Below are 24,642 nucleotides of genomic sequence, written 5' to 3' on the forward strand. Positions count from 1 at the left end.
AGGCAGGTGGATTTCTGAGTTCGAGGCCAGCCTGGTCTACAGAGTGAGTTCCAGGACAGCCAGGGCTACACAGAGAAACCCTGTCTCGAAAAACCAAAAGAAAAAGAAAAAAAAAAGAGTGCTGAAGCATACAAAAGAATGTTAGAGCATAGGACAGCAATGGGTTATCTGTGTACAGGGTGAGTGCTGTCCAGCAAGGGGCATCTCCTGATGATCCATGCATGCCCTTCCTGGGGTGTGCATAGGATTTGTGGATGCTTTACCAGGCAGCTGCGTTACGCGGGCCAGCAGAGACTGGGCAGGCTTGGTTTGATTTGGTTTGTATTTTTGTCTCTCTCAGGGCTGGGGTCTTATATATGATAGATAAGAACTCTACCACTGCTGGATAATGATGGCACACACCTTTAATCCCAGCACTCAGGAGGCAGAGGCAGGTGGACTTCTGAGTTCGAGGCCAGCCTGGTCTACAGAGTGAGTTCCAGGACAGTCAGGGCTACACAGAGAAACCCTGTCTTGAAACACCACCTCCCACCTACCTCCCAAAAAGAGCTCTACCACTGAGACACAAGCTGCCCAGTCTGGTTGGCAGTTTTAATATTTTATTTATTTTGAGATAAATAAAGGCTCACTGTATCACCTTGTCTGTTCTGGCACTTTCTTTGAAGATTTGGCTGGTCTTGAACTCACAGAGATCCAATAGCTTCTGCCTCCCAAGTGCTGGAATTAAACGTGTGTACCACCACACCCAGTTAGTTTGTAATTTAAGTGGAAAATAAAACACACGCTCTCCATAAATGAAACAAGAAAACACTCCACCCTGCCACACCACAAAAGCAGCCATCCTGAGCTGGCCTTGCCTAACCCACTGAACCCTTAAAAGCCCTGGCACAGAGAGGGCTTTGGTTTCTAAAAGGATTTAGGAGAGGCGATTTTGCCTTGGGGAGATCCCTTCATACCGTCTCTGAAGCAAAAGGACCACACTGCAAAGAATCCATCCACCCACAGGACCAGGAGGTCCCTGACCTCGGGGGTGGGGAGCCTAGTAGAACCCCAATATCAGCTCCTCCGGTAGAAAACCCTATTCTAAATTCCCAAACTGTGGTAGCCTCGGAGTAGCAAAGGTCAAAGGTGAACAAATGCATGCTGTTGCTGCTGAGCGGATGGGACCAGTGTTTCTAGATCACGGGATGCTGTACAGTGAATGGGGACAGGGGTTACAACATGAACCTATGTGCCATCCTGGGTGGAAGGAGGCACTCCACGGAGACACTGATCCCTCCCTCTGGCTGCCAAACTCTTAAAACAAGGGATCCCAGGGAGTGGAATTTCCTCAGGAATTTCAAGCCAGGAAGGAAAAGTTTGAAGCCTGGAGCAGCTGGAGGAAGAACTTGTCTCCCAGGGAGAGGCTCCTAAGCTCTGGTGTGTCAGACCACCTAGCAGTAGAGCCAGGAGTCCAGACATGATGACAGTGGGCCCACACCTTCACCAGCCTAGTTAAGCGCACAGCTAGCCCTCAACATGCCAGGACCCCACAGATGAGTCTAGGTGCCTGGGGCGGGGTGGATGGGGTGGGAGGGGGTCACCAGACATCTTTATTTGTTCCTCTTCCCGAAGTGGCCACACTGAACGAATCTTTCTCTGCTTGATGTTTAATCGAGGGCAGGTAGCTTGTTAGGGTTGCCAGGACCCCGGCTCCAGTTCGTAACAATTCCAGTAACAACTGGGAGGCTGAGGCAGGAGGATCACTTGTCTGAAACCAGCCTGGGTTACACAGTGATACTCTGTCTCATAAAAGCAAGACACATGTGAATATGATCCCCAGAGGAAATGGGCACTGCCAGCTGACAGAACAAGAGAGCTGGTATAGAGGCTGATTGGTTATTTGTGGTGGTGGGAAAGCTATGGACCAGCCCTCCCTGTTCAGGCCCAGTGATGGAGTGGGACTTGGCAGGCAGATACTTTCCATTGTTGATGGGTATATTTCTTTGTGGCTAGAGTTTGTTTAGGTGGGAGCAGGGATGTGGCCTTGCTGGATTTACCAGGAACATGCATTTTGGTTTTGATTAAAAATAAATCTCCCAGCACTTGGAAGGCAGAGGCAGGCAGATTTCTGAGTTCGAGGCCAGCCTGATCTACAAAATGAGTTCCAGGACAGCCAGGGCTATAAAGAAAAACCCTGTCTCGTAAAAAAAAAAAAAAAAAAAAAAAAAAAATCTCTACACTGGGTCTACACTTGCTCTATACCTCTTTTGGCACCACCTCCAGCTGCTCACAGCTCTGGCCTCAAAGCTCTAGGTAGCCTCTTCTCCCTTCCCACCCAGCTCCTCCCTTCCCACCCAGCTCCTCCCTTCCACCCAGCTCCTCCCTTCCCACCCAGCTCCTCCTTTTCCACCCCAGCTCCTCCCTTCCCACCCAGCTCCTCCCTTTCCACCCAGCTCCTCCTTTTCTACCCAGCTCCTCCCTTCCTACTCAGCTCCTCTTTTTCCATTCAGATCCTCCCTTCCCACCCAGATCCTCCCTTTCCACCCAGCTCCTCCTTTTCCACCCAGATCCTCCCTTTCCACCCAGATACTCCTTTTCCACCCAGATACTCCCTTCCCATCCAGCTCCTCCCTTGCGTTTTGTAGTCTGTGTTCTTCAGAGGATATGCTTCTTTTTTATTATTATTATTCTTTTACAATTGTATATATATTATGCATATTTTGGTCATTTTGTTCCCCATAACCCTCCTTATCCCCTCAAAACTCCAGCTTGCCCTCTTCCTTTCCAACAAGCTGCATGCTGTTTTCCTATGTTTGCCTAAGCATGCATATATGCATGCATGTGAGTGTGTGTGTGCATAAGTACATGCATATGTGAGTGTTGAGTGCCTGTGTGTGTATATGTGTGCATATGAGTGTATGTATGTGTGCATACATGCATGTGTGTCTGAGAGTGTGTGCAAACGTGCATGTGTGTGAGTGGATGTGTAAATGTGTGTGTGCATGTTTATGAGTGTGTGTGTATATGTGTGCATGCTTGTTGCAGGACATTCAGTCACACTGTGAACCCCAAGATTGTGTTGTTTACTGGAAAAACCTGTTTCTAGATGTGGTGTGGCTCAGCCCTTAGCACACAGCTTTAATCCCTCCGGCTGGAATATAGACATGCCATTAGCAAATACCTTTAACCCCAAACAGTGGAGGTAAAGTTAGTTTGTAGAAGGAAACACTGATGTTTGAAAATGATATATAATTGAGTGACAGACAAAGTGATGAATCAGAGAAAGATTTGATAGAATAGGATCTGCCCAACTCTCATGAGAAGAGAGAGGAAAGAGAAGATACTTAAGGGGCAGCACAGAGAAAAAAAGAAACAAGGCAGTTTTACTGTGACAGTTTACAGAGACAGATTGCAAAGAACAAGTTAGACACAGGTGAAAACAGAATACGGAGTCAGAAGATTAGAACAGACTGCCAGAGTTAGCTTAAAGTCAAGCAGAGCAATCCAGTCAGAGGCCCAAGAGAGAAGCCAGATTGAATCAGTTAGCTTAGAAAGGTATTTGAGCCAGAACAGCTGAGTTGACCAGGCAGCCAGAGCTCAGAAAGAATTATAAAAGGGTAAGTCTCAAGGCTAAAAACATTCTAGGCCCATATTGGATTGTATGGAAGCTGGAAGCTTCCCTGTACTAGGCCTAGGTTAGCAGACAGAGGCCACAACCTCCTAGATGACAAGTATAGAAAGTGAACAAGTTACCTGTACTCATGTATGTGAGTGTGTGTGTGTGTATTGTATGTATAAGTGTATGTGTTTGTGTGTGTGCATGTATGTAAATGTGTGTGTGTGTGTTTAATTTGGGTTGCTTGCGTGTGGTAGCGTGAGGGGTTATTTACCAAGCATGGCAACTTACCAGTGGCCACACTACTGAAGAAAAGGACTTCCCTCCACCAGTCACCATTAACTGCCAACAGCTCCTCAGAGAAGGGTGGGGTTTCACATGCCTGCCCTCCCCCTATTTGCAGAGGTTTTGCAGGTAACCACAGCCTTTGTGAGCTCGTGCATGCAATGGCGACACTGTCCAGAGAGGCAGAGCTGCTGTCTCTCGAAACATTGAAGGTTATTGGTCCTTCCCTGCCTTTCTATGGACTGGCTGCAGAGCTGTTCCCTGTGGTGACTGGCTAGAGGTGGTCCAGAGTGCTGCCTCATACCCTGGAGCAGACATGCTAAAGCTGGGTGACCAAGAAGAACCAGAACAGGAGACTGGGTCCCCCTGTCCACAGCCTGCTCCTACCAGCTCACAAATAGCCCGGGCACAGGTCTCCATGGCTGCCTTATGGAACCTAAGCATAAAAAAGGATCCTTCACCCTGGGTCTTCATGATCTGAAGCCTTCTTGTCATGTGAAACTGATCGAGTAAACATCTTTCTCCTTTAACCTGTCCGGGGCAGGCTTTACTTTGTCAGATTCAAATATCAAACCTTCAGTAGAAAGTTTGAACTTCTTGCAAAAACCAAGAGAGCAGGAAGATCAGGAGACTGCGGTGTGACAAGCGCCAGGGAGGGACTACAGGTGCTTAGTGGTGGTGCACTTGCCCGGCATGCTCTGGGGTCAGTCCCCAGAACTGAAAAAGAAACCATCAGGTGAGACCATGTTTTGTGGGACTGTGAAAGGCAGCCTTGTTCCCAGCTGAGCTAAGGCTTGAAACCCCAGAGACCTGTTCCTGGGCACCAGGCCCCTGTGACTAGCCACAGCCCTCCATAGGTTTGTGGCCATCAGTCACATAAGGGCAACACCACAAGCCCCTCTACAGTTAGAGAACTGTTACCTATGGTCAGGTAGGCTCAAGACAGATCTCCATTTTGATGAGCTACCATAAGGCTTAGCCAATAAGCTTTCCTTCCCAGACACTCCTCCCTGCAAAAGGTATTGAACCTCAGGCCCGCCCTGAGAAGTGGGGTGTGGTTTTACTCATCCACTTTCCACAATGACAATAAAGGCCTTAAGCCATGGACTGCCTCTTTTCATCAGGATCCTCTGTGGGGAGCCATGGAGAAGGCCTTCACCTATAGAGCTGCTGTCTAATCTTTCTTAGAAGGCCTCTCTGCCCCCCCAGCTATGGCATCAAACAAGCTCAAGAACACCAGACAAGCCAAGAACTCCCACCGTGGGACCAGCCAGAGCTCCCTCCCCCCCCCAGCCCTGGATTCGAGGGTCCCCACTCTGTTCTCAGCTCTTCTGCAGCTTCCAGTGGTGCCTGGGTGTCCAAGGGCCTGAGAAACAGACAGCCCCTGCCTCATCACAGGCCCGGGAACCCCACCCACCCACCCATTCTGTTTTCACCACTAAGCACCTGTAGTCCCTCCCTGGCGCTTGTGACACCGCAGTCTCCTGATCTTCCTGCTCTCTTGGTTTTTGCAAGAAGTTCAAACTTTCTACTGAAGGTTTGATATTTGAATCTGACAAAGTAAAGCCTGCACCGGACAGGTTAAAGGAGAAAGATGTTTACTCGATCAGTTTCACATGACAAGAAGGCTGAAGGATCCTTTTTTATGCTTAGGTTCCATAAGGCAGCCATGGAGACCTGTGCCCGGGCTATTTGTGAGCTGGTAGGAGCAGGCTGTGGACAGGGGGACCCAGTCTCCTGTTCTGGTTCTTCTTGGTCACCCAGCTTTAGCATGTCTGCTCCAGGGTATGAGGCAGCACTCTGGACCACCTCTAGCCAGTCACCACAGGGAACAGCTCTGCAGCCAGTCCATAGAAAGGCAGGGAAGGACCAAAGATGGTTTTAGTTTTCAGGTAGACTTTACAGCAAAGAGCTTCTGATTCCTCTCTGAGGAGAGTGACTTCTGTTCCCGTGGCTTGCCTGGGGAGAAGGGGAGGGGCACAGGTCAGAGGGGAACTTTGTTTCTGAGGCCACATACACTTTCCAGCTGACAGTCATCTGCCCCCCTTCCTGTCCCCCACTTTCCCCCCAGCTTTTACTCAGCTTTATGCTTGGCCTCGGCAGGTTCCCTCTCCTTCACACTCTGCCTTGATCCTGCTCCCCTTGACTCCAGAGCTTCCTCAGGGAGCCAGCTTGGGGGGTGGGGAGAGAGAGAGAGAGAGAGAGAGAGAGAGAGAGAGAGAGAGAGCGAGCCTTCTTAAAAATGAGCTTCCCATGTCTCAGCAGGTAAAGGCATTTACACCTGAGTTTGATCCCAAGGGCCTGGAACCCACATTAGAAATGGGAAGAAATGATTTACATGTGTGTACAGCCTTATGCTGTGTGGCACATTCTCTCCCCCCACCCCCTACCCCCCCACCCAAAGGACATCTATACCCCCTGGGGAAGCAGAAAGCCCATTAGCCAGTATGCATGACCGAGGCCTGGCCTCATCCCCTCTGTTGTCCCCTGAGTGCCTGGTGCCTCCTGGAAGCTCTGAGCGGAGCACTCTCCTGCATGGAGCACTCTCTATGCTGCCCTGGATGTATATACCCTTTCTGTGCTGCCTGTTGCTCTGTTCAGACAAACTCACCTTCCTTCAGCTCAGCGGCTTCCTTGCTCTTTGGCTTGAAGCATCCACTGCCTAGTTGTCTCCTTTTCCCATTCTCTCTCCCTGCCCGCCTCATAGTCTTCTCATCTTATTCAGGTTTTTTGTTTGTTTGTTTGACATAAGGTCTCACTTATTTAAGCAGCTTAAATTGCCCTGGAACTCACAGCAGCTCTCCCGCCTTAGCTTCCCAAGTGCTGAAATTATAGGTGTAAAGCAGTTACCACCTTTGTAATCAAGAAAATGAACCAAAGCCCTGATGGGGCCCTGAGGCTGCGTTCTGGTCTCACAGCCAGAGGCTTTCCCTGTGGAAGGTTAGCCTCCCAGTGGAAGTTCTGTGTCCCTGAGAATGGCTGTCTGTTCCTCCTTTGGATCCTCCAGGCCTAGCAAGGGTGTCTCTAGATGCATAGACAAGCAAGTTGTGTGGAGGAGCCAGGAGGACATACAGGGGAGAAAGACAGCTGGTGAGGAACAGTGGGGAGCGGGTGGGGCGGGAGTGGTGCTGGGATGGCCAGCTGAAGCAATCCAAAAGTTAGGGTTAGATTTTGTGGTTGGAGGCATGCCAATCCACTAAACTCAGTGCGAAGAAACTGAATGGACTGTTAGGTCTTCAACAGCCAGTTTGTGCTGATAATTGGCTCTGTCTTTGGAAACTGGGGATAAGTAAATTTTCAGTATTCCATGCTCACTTGATATTAAAGTGTTTCTGGAGGACTATACTCGGGGCATCACGCTGCCTGCTGAGAAGGCGAAGGGATCTGACAATAAGCATTTTACTATAATCTGCGTTTTTCTTAGCAGGAAATGTTTTTTTTTTAAGTTAGGATTAGGGCTGGGGATTGAACCCAGGACCCCATGAATACTAAATTTGTACACTGGCACTGAGACACACCCCTAGCCTAGGTTATGTTTTAAACAAGGTTTGGTGAACCGAGCAGAAATTGGCAGAGGTTTGGCGCCCTGGAAGGCGAGTGAGACCAAGTTCTATGAATCCTCTCCAGAAGGAGCTGAGACCTCGGGGAAGGGGCTCAGTTTCCCAAGTTGGTGAGAGGTCTTGTTACTGGGTGAGGCCTTGGTGGTACCAGGTGGTACCAGGATTTCCTGTGGCTCCTTCCTCTGTCCCTCTGTCCCTCGAGGCACTCCAGACTGTATTTAAGCAGCCTTCCTTCACTACTGGTAACTGAATGGCAGAGCAGCTGAGACAAGCCTCCACTGTAAGCCATAAAGAAACAATTAGGCACAGTTAATGGCCCATAATTTGTTACTCCTATGTTGTGTTCCCAAGGATTCCCTCCTAAGTTATTACCCAGGAAGAAACATAAAACTGCACATAAAACAGTGTATTTCACAGAAACAAAGGAAGCATATTCTCGCGCTCCCCATGTCTCCCTGTGATTAAAAGCTCTTCCCAGCTGGAAATGACACAGCATCTCACAGAAGGGAGGGACTGTCACTCACTGGCCCATAGCACTGCAATGTGGACACACCTATAGGGAAAACCACCAAAATACATACATGGGGCCTCTCTCTAAATATATCAGGATTTGCAGCACAGACACACTAAGCCCAGGGTGGGCCACTGCTCAGTGTAAGGGCCCAGGCACTGCAGAGACTGCCTCTGTAAAGTGCTGCTCTTCTTACCGTGGGCTTCACTATTGGCAGGGCTGCTGCAAACACAAGGGGGAAAGGGACTGGGAAGGTGAGGAGAATGAGCTGGCAAGGGCCACTCCTAAGGACAGAGGGTGGAGCGGTAAACTAGTTATTCTCCGAATGTCCGGGACAAAATACTTGAGAACAACGACTAAGAAAGTTTGCTTCCACTCTGTGCTAGGGTCCAGCCCCCTGTGGTGGAGGCGGCTGTCCTGCGGCACCTGCAGTCAGGAGGCAGAGAGAGAACACTGATGCTCAGCCTGTTTTATTCAGTCGGGGACCCCTGCTCACACCTCAGGTAGCCCAGGCAACAAACTTCCGTACAGATGCTCCCAGAGCTCGGTCTCCATGTGATTTCATATCCTTCCTGCCAGGGTAACAGGCAATACAAACCATCACAGGCAGCTAAAACACCTACAAGCATACGTGAGAGAAGTGGGGGAGGGCATTCGGGAATGTAAGCGTTGCGGCTCGGGCCTCAGAGCAGAGGTTCTAGGCAGAAAATTCATTCCATTTTCATTTTTATTTAACCAACCAGTTTTATTTATTGAAGTAGAATGTATCAAGTTTAAATGAATGCCTTTTTTTTCCAACCCCTCAATCACATCCTTCCCTTTTCTCTACCTGGGCATATTTTTCTTTCCTTTTAAATTTATTTATCTTACGTGCATTGCTGTTTTCCTGCATGTGTGTCTGTGAGGGTATTAGATCTTGGAGTTCCAGTTGTGAGCCGCCATGTGGGTGATGGGAATTGAACCTGAGTCCTCTGGAAGATCAGTCAGTGCTGTTAAAAGTTGAACCTTCTCTTCAGCCCCGACCTGGGCATATTTTCAGTAACTGTCCAACGGACTGATCACAGAGACGGTCACAGCTGGCTGTCATCTTTGATTGACCTCTCCCTTCATCTTCTGACCTCCACCATTGGTGTCTGACGAGCTCCCATGTGCTCTACCTGTCTCCTGCTGATGACAATGCCAGTTACAGCCTTTGAATCAGGAGACTGGTGGTAAAATCCTCACTCCGCCCTACGTGATGCAGATGATGTCCCCGAGACTCTGCTCTTCGTCTGTAAAATGGGAATGGTGTCTGTCTTAGTAGGCTGCTGTTTGACAGCAATGGTCTTCCCACATTCCTCTTTCTCTCTTCAGCTCCAGGCCTGAGCGGCACTCACTTCCCGAGAGGCCACTTTCCTCACTGGCTCTAAGTATCCTTCTTTCTCCGTGATCCCTCAAGAGGGCAAAGACCCAAGCTTGCCAGCCTAATGCAGATCTGATGGAAGCAGATACTGCTATTGCTGTGTGATTGGCAACTTCAATGCAATCAAAGGTAACTGCTAGATGACCACATGATACAGATAAGCAGCCATGCCTAGACCTTCTTTCTAGAGGTGCTGGTCCTGAAGTGTGGATCGAGATCCCCCACTTAGACTGGGGACTGGTGGCTCATGCCTGTAATACCAGTACTCAGAAGTGATTTTAAGGCCAGCATAGTCCATATATAATAAGTTCCAGGCCATACTGGGCTACAGAGTGATACCTTGTCTCAAACAAACCACAAACTCCCCCTGAAATCCCACACCTAGGTCAGATAAGGTCACTACTGCAGACTTGTCTCTGCCCCACTCAGAATTAGACTCCCCATGGAAGGAATGGAGGCGGTAGGAGTCCCTGGTTCACTGACCCAGAGTCATCTAGTACTTAGGCTAACTTCAACCTGATAGCTCCCTGTGCTGGCCAGTTTTATGTCAACTTGCCACAAGCTAGAGTCATCAGTGAGGAGGAGCTTCAGTTGAGGAAATGCCTCCCTAAGATTTCAAGGTAGGCAGGCCTGAAGGGCATTTTTAAAATTAGTGGTTGATGGAAGGTATAGTTCATTGTGGGTGGTGACAGCACTGGACTGGTGGTCCTGGGTTCTATGAGAAAGCAGGCTGAGCAAACCATGGGGAGCAAGCCAGTAAGCAGCACCCTCTGTGGCCTCTGCACCAGCTCCTGCCTCCAGGTTCCTGCCCTGCTTGAGTTCCTGTCCTGACTTCCTTTGATGATGAACAGCGAAATGGAAGCATAGGCTGAGTAAATCTTTTCTCTCTGAGTTTCTTTGGTCATGGGGTTTCATCACAGTAACACTAAGACACCCTCCAACCCGTTTTCTTCACTAAGGCCAGTGTTCTGAGAAGTGTCCAGAGCAGGGCTGTGGGGAGGGGTTGTTACTGTCATCTTTGTGAAACAGAGACACATCTCCAGAGGCCGATGGATGGTTTCTAGGTGTATTGATGCCGTCTACATCCCTGGACCTGGAGCATCCTCTGCTCTCCAGAAACCCCATCTGGCCCCTGAGATCTGCCCATTCCTACTAGACAACCTTGGTCTTGGTGATGTCTGTTGTCATATTCTGTATCCATTACAGAATACTTTTCCTTCCTCATTTTAAGTTTCTTAAGGATGGGATTGTACAATGCATGCTTTCAAACTCTCAAGATTTTCCAAGACCCACTCGTGTAGTCAAGGACTTGCCAATGGATGGCTTTGCTGTGTCTGGCTCATGTATTCTCTATGCCTTGGTGTGAAGCTGGCATTTTGGATTTTTTACAGAGGCAGGAAGAATTTGGAGAGGAGAGGGGAAAGGAAAGAAGCTGAAGTAGCTTGAGGCACAGTGTGGTGGGAGGGGCTTTGTCACAGACATGCAGTGAGGCTTCGGGAGGCAGGGGGACAGCTGCTTTTAAGATTGGAGCAATACGCTCCCTCACAGTTCAAGCCACGGTTCAAGTTGGACAAGCACTAAGTATCACGGTGATGTTACCAGAGGCCAGCCCCTACTTCTCTATCCCTTTTGGGGTTCAGTTCAGCTCTGTGTGCCAAAGGCCAGGCAACAGGAGAAAGGAAACACAAATTGGCCATGAGCCATGCTTCTGCTCTCCCACCAGGAGCACAGTGGTCACTGGTCGCTGGCAGTTTGGAGGTGGCTGTCCCAGGGCTGGCAAGTGAAGCCTCTTAGAGTCCATCTCTTGGGGACTTCCCACACACACCCCCCCCCCCTTAGCATTCCCTCGCTCTCTGGGTTTGCAGGTACAGTAAGAGGAGTTGCTACTGTCTGGAGCTGGCAGGCTAAATTCACGGGCAGAGTCTGGCATGGTGCTGGCCTCACGCTGCCAATCAAGCAGGCTTTGCTAAATATAACCTACTTCCTTACTGGCTCTCAGCAGCCTGATTGAACAAGAGACTGCACAAATCCTCACAGATGAGCAATGAAAGCAGAGGGCAGTGGTCAAAGCTACTTGAACTAAGCAATGAAGGAGTCTAAGCAGTAGGTCCCGCATACTGGGTCCCAGGCCCTGGCTTCCAGGCAGCTCTTTATAGTCACTAGCAGAATCAGTTGTAAACTAATATGAGTTTTTGTTTGTTTAAAAGCAGGAACTATATATATATTTAGTGAATCTGAGTTCCTTAGAGAAAAAAAACCTCGCTTGGAAACTGATTTTAAATACAGCCTGGCCCCATGAGTCCTAGAAGTTACAGAGTGAGCACAGCACCCACAAGAAACCAGCTAGTGCTTGCTTGATTCTTTATTGAAATGCGGACTGTTTCACAGGTTCTGCAAGTTCAGTGCATTGCAGTCAGTTGTGTGTGTGTGTTAGTGGGGATTGTATCTAGGACCTTGAGTGTGCTAGCCAAACACCATACCAACAGCGTTATATCTCCATCCCTAAACAAAACAAAACAAACAAAACCAAGCTAGGCTCTAAGTTGTCCACGATAGAGTTGATCTTACTCTGGAACCCGGGCAGGCCACGGACTGGCTATCCTCCTGCCTTGATGAGTAGAAGCTGGTATCATACCTGTACCACCAGGCAGGCCCAGGGCTTTCATGCCAGAATCGCTCTGAAGCCTCTCCCCTGTTTTAGGCTCATTATCATGCCAAGGCCATCTTACAGCTGTACCGCTTACTTCAGCTTGCCTCCTGTGTCCTGGCGTCTTCTCTGCCCCATCCCACACCCAGCTGAAGGGAGTCAGGAGAGACTGGGTGGTGCAGTGGTTGGATACAAGGCTCTGCTGCTCGTCTGCTGGGTGACTTTGAGCTTGGGGTCTCACAGTTCTACAGGCTCAGTTGTTTCTCCAATAAATACAAACCAGTGTCTGCCTCACTGGCTGGACAACAAAGTCGTGGGATGTACTACCGCAGCAGGAGCTGTAGTTAACCTGAGCCTGTCTCCATCTCAATTCACCCTCTGTGAGCTATAGGAGGAAGACCTGTGAGGGCCTGACTGGAGATGCGTTTTGGCATACATTTTTAACACCTTCGCTGCCATTCCTCACTCGAGAGACCTGTGCTCTGGCAGTCAGTAGACAGCAGAGCAAGGAACACTGTCCAAGCAACTCTCCTCTTGAATGCCTTCCTGGCCCAGAGCTCGCAGCCACCCGTCTCTGACCCCTATCATAAAGCAGTGGCAGAAACTCCTGGTGTGCGTGATGTACACAAGAGCTAACATTCCCCAAAGCATGTAGCAGTTCATAGAAAGTGCTCTCATAGGACAGCCAGTGGGCAACGGGGATGTGAAGGAGCCCCTTAGCTCTATATAGGATAACCAGCTAGGTGCTTCATGAAGGGTGATCAGAATGTCAAAGTTAAAGGGGTATAGAGGAAAGCAAGACTGAGTACCACAAAACTAACCACGAAGAGCTATCTTACTGTGCAATGCATAATTCTGAGAGCTAACCACCTAAAATATATGTTTTGTGCTAACAATCAGCTTGGAGTTGCAAGTCCATCCATCTTGTTAAAGAATACTTGCTTTAACAAAGCCCCAGGTAATGAGGCCAAAGGATGTAGGTTTCGGTTAGAAGAGCTCCCGAGCTGCTAGTAATGTAATGAACTGTGCTACTGAGTATCACTCAGATTTTAAATTTTCTCATTACAAAAAGTGATAATTAACTCAGTTTAGCCACACCACAATGTACATACATTTCCCAGACCATGCACATAATAAACAATGCACTTCTCTTCATTAAGCTAAGGGCTGAGGGCCCAGTGCAGCAGCAGAGCACCAGCCTAGCCTATGACCTGGTTCCCTGTCCAGCACTGCAAAACAAGACTAATTTTAAAAGAGATTTTTTTTTTTTTTTTGGTCAGTTAAGACTTAGTTTGAGGTGTTGAAGAAATGATTCAACTGAAGCGCACAGGCTGCTCTGCCAGAGGACACAAGCTCAAGTTTCAGTCCCAGAAGGTATCTCACAGTTGTCTATAACTCCAGTTTTGGGGGTCTGATCCCCTTTTCTGGCTTCTGCAGGCACCAGGAATACACATGCAAGCATTTATGCTTAGACAGTAAAATAAGTTTAGGGAACTAGAGAGACGACTTGGTGGTTTAGAGCACTGAGTGTTCTTCCAGGGGACCTGGGTTTGACTCCAAGAACCTATATGGTGGTCCACAAATGATTCCTTAACTCCAGTCCCAGGGGATCTGAAGCTCCCTTCAGATCCTTCTGCAGGCACCAGGCATACATGTGGTACACAGTCATACATGCAGGTGAAATATATATATACACATATGTTAAAATATGCCCGAGTGTATGTGTATATGTACGCACTGTAGTTCTGAAGTGCCCAACGATGCCAGAAGGCAGAGCTCCGTCCTCTGGAGCCGAGTTCCCGACAATGGCGAGCCACCATGTGGGTGCTAAGAACTGAATTCAGATCCCCTGAAAGAGCAGCCAGTGCTCTTCATCACTGAGCCATCTCTCAAGCCCTCTGAGTCTTGTTTGTAAATATAATTTTTATCCTTTGATACTTCATATATGTGTATTTTAATATTACCCTTTTTTTCTCCTAAATCCACCCAGATCCACCTCAACTCTCCCAATTCATACTCTCCCTTTCCAGTTTCATAGCCCAGCTCTCGCGCTTTCCCTCCCCTCTCCACTCTCTCATATAAGCACTGGTGTGTTGCCATGCATTGGAGCATCATCAGACTCCAAAGGACCACAGCCCTGAACAAAGCTGGCTGCCCCTCTCCTCTACTGCCCCCATCCACGGTCAAAGGCTCTCAATAAGGCTTGAAGTGATACAGTGTCAAGACAGAATTCCCAGTCTATCTTTTTCATGTTGTCCCTATACGTGGGTACTCCTGCCTTGCTCCCATGTGGAGGCACAATGGTTAGTTCTCTCAATCTAACATGCAGGTTCTGGGGGGATCAAGCTTAGCTTGTCATGCTTAGTAACAAGTCTTTACCAGCGGAGGCATTTTGGTGGTCTTGTAAGTACGTGAGTGTGTGTGTGTGTGTTAACTTGTTGACTCAGGTTACTGATGTTAAGCAATGTCCCAACACTGAGCTACCTCTAGCCTGATCACTCAGTCTTCTAGGAAGCAAGTGTTCCAGGTCAGAGAGCCGGGACTCGAGGACTCTTGCACCAGGGAGCAGCAAGGGTCCAGTACAGGGGCAGCGGCAGGACAGGGAGCATCAGTGCAGGTGCGATGTAAGGACAAGAAAGCCAGACGGATGGGGGGGTGGCCCCTGGGGCCTCAAGAACCAGTGAAGGAATGGCATGGAAGTTGGCCTTCTAGGAAAATGAAGGGCAGGAAGACAAGAAGCTCTTCTGGAGGGAGAGGCTTTAGGAACTTGCTTTTCAGGCCTTAGGACCAGGGGAAGAGCCAAGTGCAACTGGAAGAAGGACCCCACGCCATCTGGTTGATGCTGTCTGTCACTTATCTCTGCATCTGCTCCTTGAAGTGGTGAGGCTCCTGACAGAAAAGCCAGCAGTGAGGCTTTGTGGCACTGTATTTACCAAGACTAGGCTGACAGAAAGGTGCAGATAACAAAAGTGCTTGTCACCAGGCATGACAATTTTGATCCCAGATCACATATGGAAAGAGCAAACTGAATGCTAGATTGTCCTCTGCCACACATGTGCCATGTCACAGACAACACATGCACATATGTACATGCACATAGGCCCATAATGAATGACTAAATCAACTACTACATGTAATACCTGGAATCACATCCTAGGGACTGGACACATTACTATGGTTACGAGCTCACTGCCCATTGGTTGTTGAAAAATAAGTAAATGCTTAAAAAAAATTCCAATGGCTGCTTTCCAGTTCTTAGCTGTGAGCTAGGTATAAACACCCAAGATTCTAAGCACTGAAGAGGTTCTTAGAGAGCCCCAGGGCAGTCAGCTGCTGCTAGGCTCAGTGGCTTTACAAATAACACGTGTGCCAGGCTGTGTTAAATGACAAGTTCCCATCTGAAAGGAGACTCTACAGGCTAGAGGTACATTGACTACTATGGCTATGCAGTTGGTCCTTACGATGACTGGTGCTCTGCCCTCCCTCAGCTTGGCAGACCTCACAGGCAAATCCTTGAGAAAATGGACTAGAGTGCTTGGACATCTTGGGAAGTCCCTTTCCCTTTGCCAAGGTCTAGAGTTGAAATGTGCAGTTTTCCTTTGCTAAAGGTCAAATTCCCAGCAGTTCCTCAAACCACTGCTCCTATGTAAGGGGAAAAGGGACAAAGAGAGTTTAAACTACAGGGCAAAGAATTAGAACTCGTTCGCAGATGCCACCGTGCGGACACTCAACTTTATTCACTTTATCTATATATTTAACAATTCTAAAGTATTTACTTCTTGCTTTGACAAAAAATGAAAACTATAGGAGCACTGACTCCTCCTCTTTAGGAGAAAAGGGTTATATGTACAGCTACGGAGAGTCACGTTTCCTCCTTTACATACAAAGAAAATATTAATAAAAAAAGTGCTTCATTGATCAAAAAGGGCTTAGAGCTGCAAGCATTTATTCACACTGTACAACAGACCCAAGAAACCCGTATCATAACCTCTTGGCACCTGTCACTAGGAACTGCACAATCTTCAATTATGCCAAACTTTCCCCACCCTAACTCCAGACCACAGAGAGCATGGAGCACTTCACCCTGTTTCACTAAGCTCGGCCTCTGCCTGACTTGCTCCTGGAGGGATGAGCAATACTCTGATACTGCAGCCTTCCCTTCAGCAGACTAGGGAAGGCTTCTGGTTTCTTGCATCCATACTGAGGAACATGCAGAAGCCACCTCCCTGAGACACAGAAGGCCCATGGCCAGGTAACAGCGTCCAGAGGGGAGGGGCAAGGATATAGGCCAGGCTAGAACTGAGGTGTCTCCCAACTTCTCCCAGCCCCCACACTATATATAATCTGCTCGGTTACCAGTTTGCAGCTCTTAGCAGAGCTAAGCATCACCCTTGGGGGGTGGGGTGGTCACAAACATAGATGCCAACAATTCAAAGCACAAACCAAAACTGTTCTCCACCCTTCCCATACCACCACCACCACAACAGATAACTACTGGTTTAAGGCTCTTTTTGGACCACATCAAAGCTCACTGAGGGAAGGTACCCTGAATCTCCTCCAGGCCATGTCATTTTCTTAGAACCCTACAATCATCAAGGGCTCTTCACTGATAGATAACAGGAGTCAGACATGTGCCCACTCAGGCAGCCAGAAGCAGGACAAGGGACTCCTGGGTCCTCCCTGCTGCCCCAGAAGTAGAAGAGGAAGGCTGATTGTGTGGAGAGCTTTGGAACTGTGGGGATTCGTCCCTCAAGGGGAGATGCATGATTGGTTTGCTTTGGGAACAGGAGACTTGTGGAACCCTGAGTCTGGATTTCCCCGTGTTGGCTGAGGAAGAGATTGCTTGTGGAACCCAGAGGGGGCTCCCAGGTGCCTCGCTCAGTGCAGGCCTTGACCACTGCAGGAGGATACTGCTTTCTGGCCAGTCTGTACCTTTCTGTCTAGAAGCCCAAGGAGGCGGAGAGAGCCCTACCCAATCTTGGTCATGTTAAAGTTGGGATCCACGTGGGCCAACATCTCCCCCTCAGTTAACTCAAAAGCAGCACACACCTCTCGTTTCAAAGTGAGGCCTGGGCTCACTGTGTGCCTTCCTCCCAGCGCCATCCTGCTTTTTGTGTGTGAGGCGGGATGGCCCTACCCCTCTGAGGAACAGTGCACTCAAAAGGGCTTCCAGCCTCCCCAGCAGCAAGGTCAACTCTGACATAGCTGTGATGTGAACAATGGTTACTCGTGTTACTAATGGTAGGCTGACTTTCTGTCCTGCTGTCTCAGGCCTGCATTCTGGCTCCTCCCACAGGGAAGCACTGAGTGATCTCACAGAATGACCAACAGCAAGCGGCTCAGCAGTTATAAGAGCCTGGCAACCTCTGGGCTTCCATTAAAAAAAAAAATTAAGACAACTGGGATATTTTTCTTTTTAGAAGGCAAAGAAGAGGATGGAAGGGAAGGGGAGATGAAACAAAAATCAATTTACAATCCAGTGGTACATCCCAATCTCTGTACAGGTTGTTCCATGCCCCCATTCCAAATGTATGGGCTTCTTGGACTGCCCAGGCTGTGTGTGAGCCTGTTAAAGGAACAGCAGCATGGCCTCTGCCACCCCAGGTCACTGAGCTTCAGTTTGAAGTGGCAGCAATAGGTTTATCCAGTTCAAGGTCAATGCTGGAGCTTGTAGGATGGAGGCTGCTATAGCAAGACTTGCACACTCGACTGGGTTCAAAGAGCTGCTGGCTAGGAACCGGAACCTTCTGGTTACAACAACTGGAGCAGAATACATTCCCACAATTCCTTGAGACAAGAAGAAAAAAAACAACATTAGTTTCAGCTGTTGGTTTTTGTGAGAGAAAAAAATAACTTCAGAGAGCAGCATTTGGTGTGTACCGTCTGGATGTGCTAGGAACACGTTCATTTCCCCAGGCCAGGCTAGGAAGAAGCTCAATAGGAAGATAAGTCTACCCAGTGTAGTCATTTTCACCTCCACCAAGGATGACATGTGGCTGCCTTACCACTCTGGCACAAGGCTGTCAGGGATGCATAGGAAGATGCTCAGAAGAGCTCTCTGTAGGCAAATGAGCCCCGCACTACAGCAACTGCCAGCTCAGTGCTGAGTACTGACTTGGGGATGTACCCAGTGGATGCACTAACCTTGGCACTGGCCATCTGGGTAGCCTGAGGTCAAAGGGAGACCAAAGTCAAGTGGAGTCAGCCCGTGGGCCCCTCAAAGACGAGAAACAACTATGCTGCCCAGCTGGGGATGAGAAACTCTGGCCTAACGGTCACTGCCTCAGAGGCAAGTCGGATGCAGACTGCTGCCAGCAGCATGCAAAGCCAAAAACCAAAGCAGCACATGACACATGCTCAGCGTGAAAAGGGGGTGGAAGGACGAGGCCATGGAGAAACACATGCATCCCTATTAGACAGTGGTCAGTCAGCTAGGGCTCACTGCCCTGCCCCATGCATCTCAAGGCTTCCTTCTCCTTTCTGCCCAAATTTCTAGTCCTTTGCATCTTTGCAGCACAGGTCTGCCATACCCTCCAGCCCTCACTCCACCACAAACAAACAAACACACACACACACACACACACACACACACACACACATACATGGAAGGTAACCAACACAGGATTAAGGAATCCTACATTTGCTGAGCCTGGAAGTACAAACCAACCACTGGCCAGCTCAGCATAGGGAACCCCAAGGCACAGCTCTCCAGAGCTGAGAAGAGGGGTTAACAGAAAGGCCGCACTGCAGAATACAGACCACACTGGGGAAGGAGCACTCAGGCACAGGAGGAGCAGATACTAAAGACCACATGAGACAAAGCAACACTGGAGAAGGGAAGATAGGACACAGGACAACAGGACAGAAAACGAGAACACAAAGCCTTTCATTCCTAAAATGTAGGAAACACTTTATATCTTTCTAAGAAGCACAAGTCAGCAAGAACTTGTGGTTACACGGGAAATCTTCTGAATGTTTGTACTTGTTAAACAGACCTGCTGAAGTTTAGCTTAAAAGCCTGATATGAGTTTGATCAATTAAGCTTTTCTATCTGACTTCCCTTGGGAGACCCTGAAAGGCCTGAGTGGAATCTTCCACACTAAGTGATTCACTTCTGTCTCTATAAAATCTAAACAAGGGAGTGATGCCATTTGACCTGAAAGTTACTAGCATCATCCTGGCATCAATGAATAACTGTCACCTCTCCCTGACAAAAAAAGCTCTGAAGCCCACTGGCTTTCCCCAAAGACGAGCCCTGCAGGAGCATCCCTTCTCATCAGGAGTCTGAGAGCCCAGCTGGCCTGGACAGTCCAGAGGGGAGCACACGGCTGGAGCAGACATACCCCTGGCAGCTTCTTTCATCAGTTGCTATGGATCTCCCATGCCCATCTGCCTGCCTAAGTTCACCCTTTCAAGGCCCAGTGTGTGCAGAAAAGGAATGGCAGCATTAGTGTGGAGAAGTTACTGTGGCTGTGCAGACATCACAGACAAGTTGTTGTAAATGCTCACCACGTTTGATCAACACAGTCAGTGTCCCTGCAAGGAGGGGAGAAAGAGCTCAGAGAAGCCACTTGGTCTAGGGGTGCAGGGTGGGGGAGACCCATGGCCCTAAGAGTATCATCTGTCTACAGAGAGATTTTTCCATCACTTTCAATACAGTCTCACTTCTACATGTGGGCCATTGTTCAATTATGATAAAATCCTATTCTAGGAACACCGAACATCTACCAGAGAGTCACCACCCCAGCCAGGGCAAAGCGGCCTTAGTGACTCACTCCCCAACCTAGGAAAAAGAAATTGGGAGCAACAAGGACTGAAAACTGTCCTCAGCTGTGTCTAGGACTCCCCAGCAGCACAGGGAGCAGGAAGTAGAAAGGAGTAGGAAAACCAGGCTCCACTGTTTTCACTCAAAGTAGCCATGACCAGTTTTATGCTGGAAATAAGAAATGAACATCTGAATGGTAGCTGTTAACCACCAATCTGGGAAACAAAACAAAGTATGTCCACATTTCAAAATGTAATGGTGACCACTGAATTGGAAAAGAGTCCCCAAATACAGTTCCAGAAGGATCAATTTCAGAGGCACAGAAACACAATCCCCAGGGCAGCTCACACAGAGCACTGCTTGTATGATGCCAAGGTTCAGATTCTGTAACCCGTCCCACCCTAAAAGCCACCCAATGGCACCTGCAGTGGTGCTTCCTACTGGCGAGCCAGAAGGCACTGTCACAGGCATAGCAGTGGGCAGCCAGGTGGTCAGGTAGCCAACGAGTCATCTGTAAAACACATGGACCAAGTTAGTAACAAGAGGTGGACCAGTCAGCTGAAGTCAACAGAGCCACACCAGGGGGAGCAAGAGCCACAAGGACTACATGTGCTCCAGTGGTACCAGCCCAGCAGGCCTGCTAACAGTGTAAGAAAGGTGTCCAAATTGTTTGCCTGGAGGAGGCGCCAATCTTCTAAGACAAATTGGCCCAGTGGCACCCTGGGTTGTTATGAGAGCTGGCAGAGGCAATGGAGAGAAAAGGGCCAGCTCACTGATGTCCCTGTCTTACAACTGATGGATGTGGGTTTTCTGAAGTTGAGGTGCAGAGGCTGAAGGCTGTGAGTTCTTCCTTGGTCAGTGGCATGGGGAGGGGCTGGAATGGAAAACTGTAGGACACCTGTGTGGTTGGCACGCAGAGCAGGGGCTGAGCCTGTACCTCTGTGTCCTGTTTATCCACCTGCTCCCAGCTGGCTTCAGAGAAAATCTCTGTGCTGCAGCGAGACAAACAGTTCTGATCCAGATTGCTTTCCGAGTCGGGGATTGAAGTCTGTTGGCAAACAAACACAGCTGAACGGAGTGAACCTGTCTGTCTCCTCCCAGAGGAGGAGCAGTACACTGGGGTGGGTCTCTTGAGTGCTAAGGTACCAAATGTGCAGTCACATCAGCCATCCAGACTTAGGCTGCCCAGGTGCAAGAGGGGCTGCACTCACAAGGACACATGGATTCTCTGATGTAACATGGTGTGGAAAGATGGGTTTTAGGGTCCAGGAAGGCACTGCTGAGCTGAAGGGAGAAGGAGCTCCCTGTGTCAGCTGTTCTCGTGGGCCTGGGGATCCAGTCCAGCACTGAATGAAAACAGTGACTTGAGTGTGCCCTCCTTTCTTCTGAGGGGCTCTTTGGGCCAATGAGAAACCAGTATTTAGTATGAAGAAAAAGCCAAAACTTCCTTTGGTTGGAAAGTCACTGGATCTGGGGTGATTACTCCCGAACCTGCCTTACACTGTCAGACCATCAGAAGAAAGCCCCTCTGGGGGCCCAGGAACCCTGGAACCCTCATTTCTAGCCACCAAGCCTCATCAATACTAAGCCCTCAACAATGCTTTAAAAACAAGCAAACAAAAATCAACCCCTTCTCTCCATTTCTCTTGCCAGCACCTGCCACGGAGTGGGTACAAACACTTGTTCAAAGAGAGCAAGGCTCTTCCACACTCCCAAGTCTGGGAAGGCAGGCAGCTCACTAGTGACGCAGGTGGGACAAACACTCCAGCCTAACAGAATCAGCACTGCTCTGTCAACGCCATTCTGAACAGGTGTGCAAGCCCTTCTAAACATATCTAACATATGTGTTTTATTTCAGGGTACAGTGAACTGAAATAGGCTCTCACTTTGTTGTCCAGGTTAGACCAGAACTCACTATGCAGCTCAGGCTAACCTCAAACCTGTAGAAATGCTCTGCCTCAGCCTCCCTTGATTACAGGCATGAGCCACAAAGCCTGGCTGACACAGGGACCCTCTCTGCAGAGATTCGATTCCCCTGTCATGCATATTAACTCACCTCTTTTTCTTAACTTCCTACAAGGGAATAAGAAGCCAGCTCAGCAGAAGAGAGGAGGACTGCTGTCTCCATGGCCAAGGCCAACTCCCAAACAATCTCTCTCATCAGTAAGCCCTTTCTAATCCTTTCAGAAGTCTGTTTCAATAGCCATGCACTGGGTGCAACGGGTTACTTTGCTGGCCTCTGCGTGCCGTCTCCTTGGAGAGCTTCAAAGGAACCCTGACCTACTCACCACTTCATCTCCAAAGTCTCCATTGAAGCGCAGAGAGCTGCTGGTCAGGTACTGGCTCTCCAGGCGACTCTTCAACTCCTGGACTTGTTTCTTCAAGGTCTCCACTTCCTGCTGGTGACCAGACTCTATCTGTCGCAGGCGCTGTTGGATTGTGTCCGTGTACACGGGCATGCCATCGTCATCCAGGTGGCTGCGGGAAGGCTGGTCAGGGCTGCTGGTAGTAGATGGCCTCCCTGAGTGGCTATTCAGCCACTTGTGGTGCAAGTTCCTTGAGTATAAGTGAGCAGAGCTACAGCTGGTGGCAGACAGCTGGTGGCTCAGCGAGTCCTTGCTCCTCCCAGCCTCCCAATTGGCACAATGTCCATTGGGTGTGGGGTACTTCTGAAGGGTGTCAAACCCTGCAGGCTGCTCTGAGGCCTTGTTTTCAGTCTCTAGGGCACCGTTGCACACAATTCCCTGTCTACATTTATCTAACGGCAAGGCACAAGGAGCCTGCAGCAGGCTAAGGGTGTTGCCAGGGGATGAAGTCCTGTGTAGCACAGAGTCCCACTGGGGCCTCTCAGCAGGCCTGGGCTCTGGTGCTACAGGAAGCATGTCCTTGCCACTGAATCTACCACTGCTTGCCGGGCAAGGTCTGTGATGGAGCTGGGGCCCACTTTCTGACTTTACCTTATCTTCGAGTAACATGTGCATGGAGTTGTTGATGTGTGGTCCTCTTGTCTCGAATGGGACTTGGGAAGGCAGCAGAGAACTAGACTGTGAGATACCAAGGCCAACTTTTGCATCTACTGGGACAGCAGGAGCTACATTCTCCCTGTCCTCTGCAATATTCTCTACTTGAGGCTGTTCTGCAGGGACCTCCTGGGAGTGCTCCCCGCTGAGAGGAGCTTGGAGTGAACTAGAGAGAACACTGTGCCTGTCCTGATGTTCAGGAACACCCAGGGAGAACACAGAGAGGCCGGGGCCTAGATGGCTTCTTAAAGTAGCCTCATCCAGCTGTGCTTCTTGGTAAAGTACAACGGGGCCCTCGGCCGCCATCCTACTTTCTTTTGCTAGGGGTGCCTCTTCTTTGACCTCTGGCACCTCAGTGTGCTCCCTGTGGGCAGGCTCTTCTACCCCACTCTCCTCTTTGGTGGCCTCTTGCAAAATGTTCTCCATCTGCCCTTCAGCCACTCCGGCTGCCACAGACAGCTCAGCACCTCCGAGCAGCCTGCTGGGCTTGCGCAGGCTGTCCATAGCAGGCACCTCTTCCCCAGCGCTGGCAAAGCTGCTCAGCTCCAGCGAGCGCCCATGCTCCTGCCACTTCTCATTCAGGCTCGGGTCACTGCTGCGCCGGCTGGCCAGCGGCACCATGTTTTCGCAGGTTGTGGTAAGATTGTCAAATGATCTAGTCTTGGGTAGCCTAAAAGAAAAGGGTTTAGGGAAAATGAGAATCTGAGAGGCGATTTAGAGGGCCCCAGGGACAACAGGTTTTTCATAAGCTACTGTTTCACAACTGGGCCATCGCAGCCACATCTTTAAAATGAGGCTCAGACTCCTAGAGTGTCACGGCTCTCCACAGGTACTGCCTGCACTTCCTCACTGCCAATCCCCACCCCCAAATAAGCTAACAGCATATATTATTTCTAAAAGGCATCCTTTTACATTTTCCTCTCTTTATGTTTTTGATTTTTCAGACAAGGACACATGTATTCCAGGTTGGCCTCACACTCTCTAGCTGGCCTAGCAATGACCGTGAGCTCCTGATCCTTCTGCCTTTACCACCAATGTGCTGGCAGCACAGGAATGTGTCACCAGGCCAGGTTATGCAAAACTGGGGCTCAACCCAGAGCTTCATGCATCTGTAGCCTTCACGAGGCATTCCTCGAAATGGTCTATACCTCTTAAGTAGTGGCAAAGGAACTTGCTGGTCCTTTGTACTATACATTTTAAGTTCATTTATTATCTCTCACTCTGTTCTTAATAAAGCATATTCACAAGTGGCAAAACCAGTTTCTCTCATCTTACAGCATCTGACTTTCAAGCTTCAGAAGACTAACAGAGCAGGGAGCAGGGCGTGAACAAACCAAAGTCCACAAGGACTCCACAGATGTGCTCCACTACTGAAAAACCGCTCAGTGCAGGTGGCAGAATAATGTAGGGACAGGTCCAATTCATTCTCAGAAATAAGGCTTACTATCTTTCTTAAGAAACTAAACTTCAGCCAGATGTCGTGGTTCAGGCCAGTAACTCGAACACACATATCACTGAAAGTCTAAGGTCAGCCTTGGAGGCAGGAAGGGAGGGAGAAGAGGGGGAGAAGAATGGAAGAAGGTAGGAGAGAGGGAATACCACCACTTAAGAAAGAATAGCACCGTTCAGGACTTAGGACCTGTGGCATCAGCTTTGGGCTCACCGGCTCAGTGGGGGTTCATCAGGGCTAGTGCCTGGGACTGGGTATGGTGCACAGCTGTCATCTGTGGGGGTAGACGGGGATGGGCAGGGAAGGTACACTGCACTCCACAGCATCAGATTCCGCACATGGCACACGGGGTAGAGCACCTGAGGAGAAGGGTGGGGAGGACACAGGTTTATGCATGTTCCGGA

At 49.3% G+C, this 24,642-nt stretch overlaps 1 protein-coding gene across 4 annotated transcripts in view; it reads right to left on the bottom strand.

Moving 5' to 3' along the window:
- Nucleotides 1-15,709: 15,709 nt before the first annotated feature.
- Mtmr3 (myotubularin related protein 3) overlaps nt 15,710-24,642 on the bottom strand; it is a 130,994-nt gene continuing 122,061 nt past the window's right edge. Inside the window, exons 15-20 of one of the 4 annotated variants that reach the window (XM_029484042.1) lie at nt 24,452-24,597; nt 22,057-23,458; nt 20,706-20,816; nt 20,191-20,279; nt 19,513-19,539; nt 15,717-17,790 (exon numbers count right to left, since the gene is read on the bottom strand). In XM_029484042.1, coding sequence (XP_029339902.1) covers nt 17,619-17,790; nt 19,513-19,539; nt 20,191-20,279; nt 20,706-20,816; nt 22,057-23,458; nt 24,452-24,597 — 1,947 coding nt within the window. In that variant the 3' untranslated portion in view covers nt 15,717-17,618. Of the gene's footprint in view, nt 17,791-19,512; nt 19,540-20,190; nt 20,280-20,705; nt 20,817-22,056; nt 23,459-24,451; nt 24,598-24,642 lie in introns of all 4 variants that reach the window. The other 3 variants (XM_029484043.1, XM_021176002.2, XM_021176003.2) reach the window with 3 other exon arrangements.

This window comes from Mus caroli, chromosome 11 (genome assembly GCF_900094665.2).
Source record: "Mus caroli chromosome 11, CAROLI_EIJ_v1.1, whole genome shotgun sequence".
NCBI classification, from domain to species: Eukaryota; Metazoa; Chordata; class Mammalia; order Rodentia; family Muridae; genus Mus; species Mus caroli.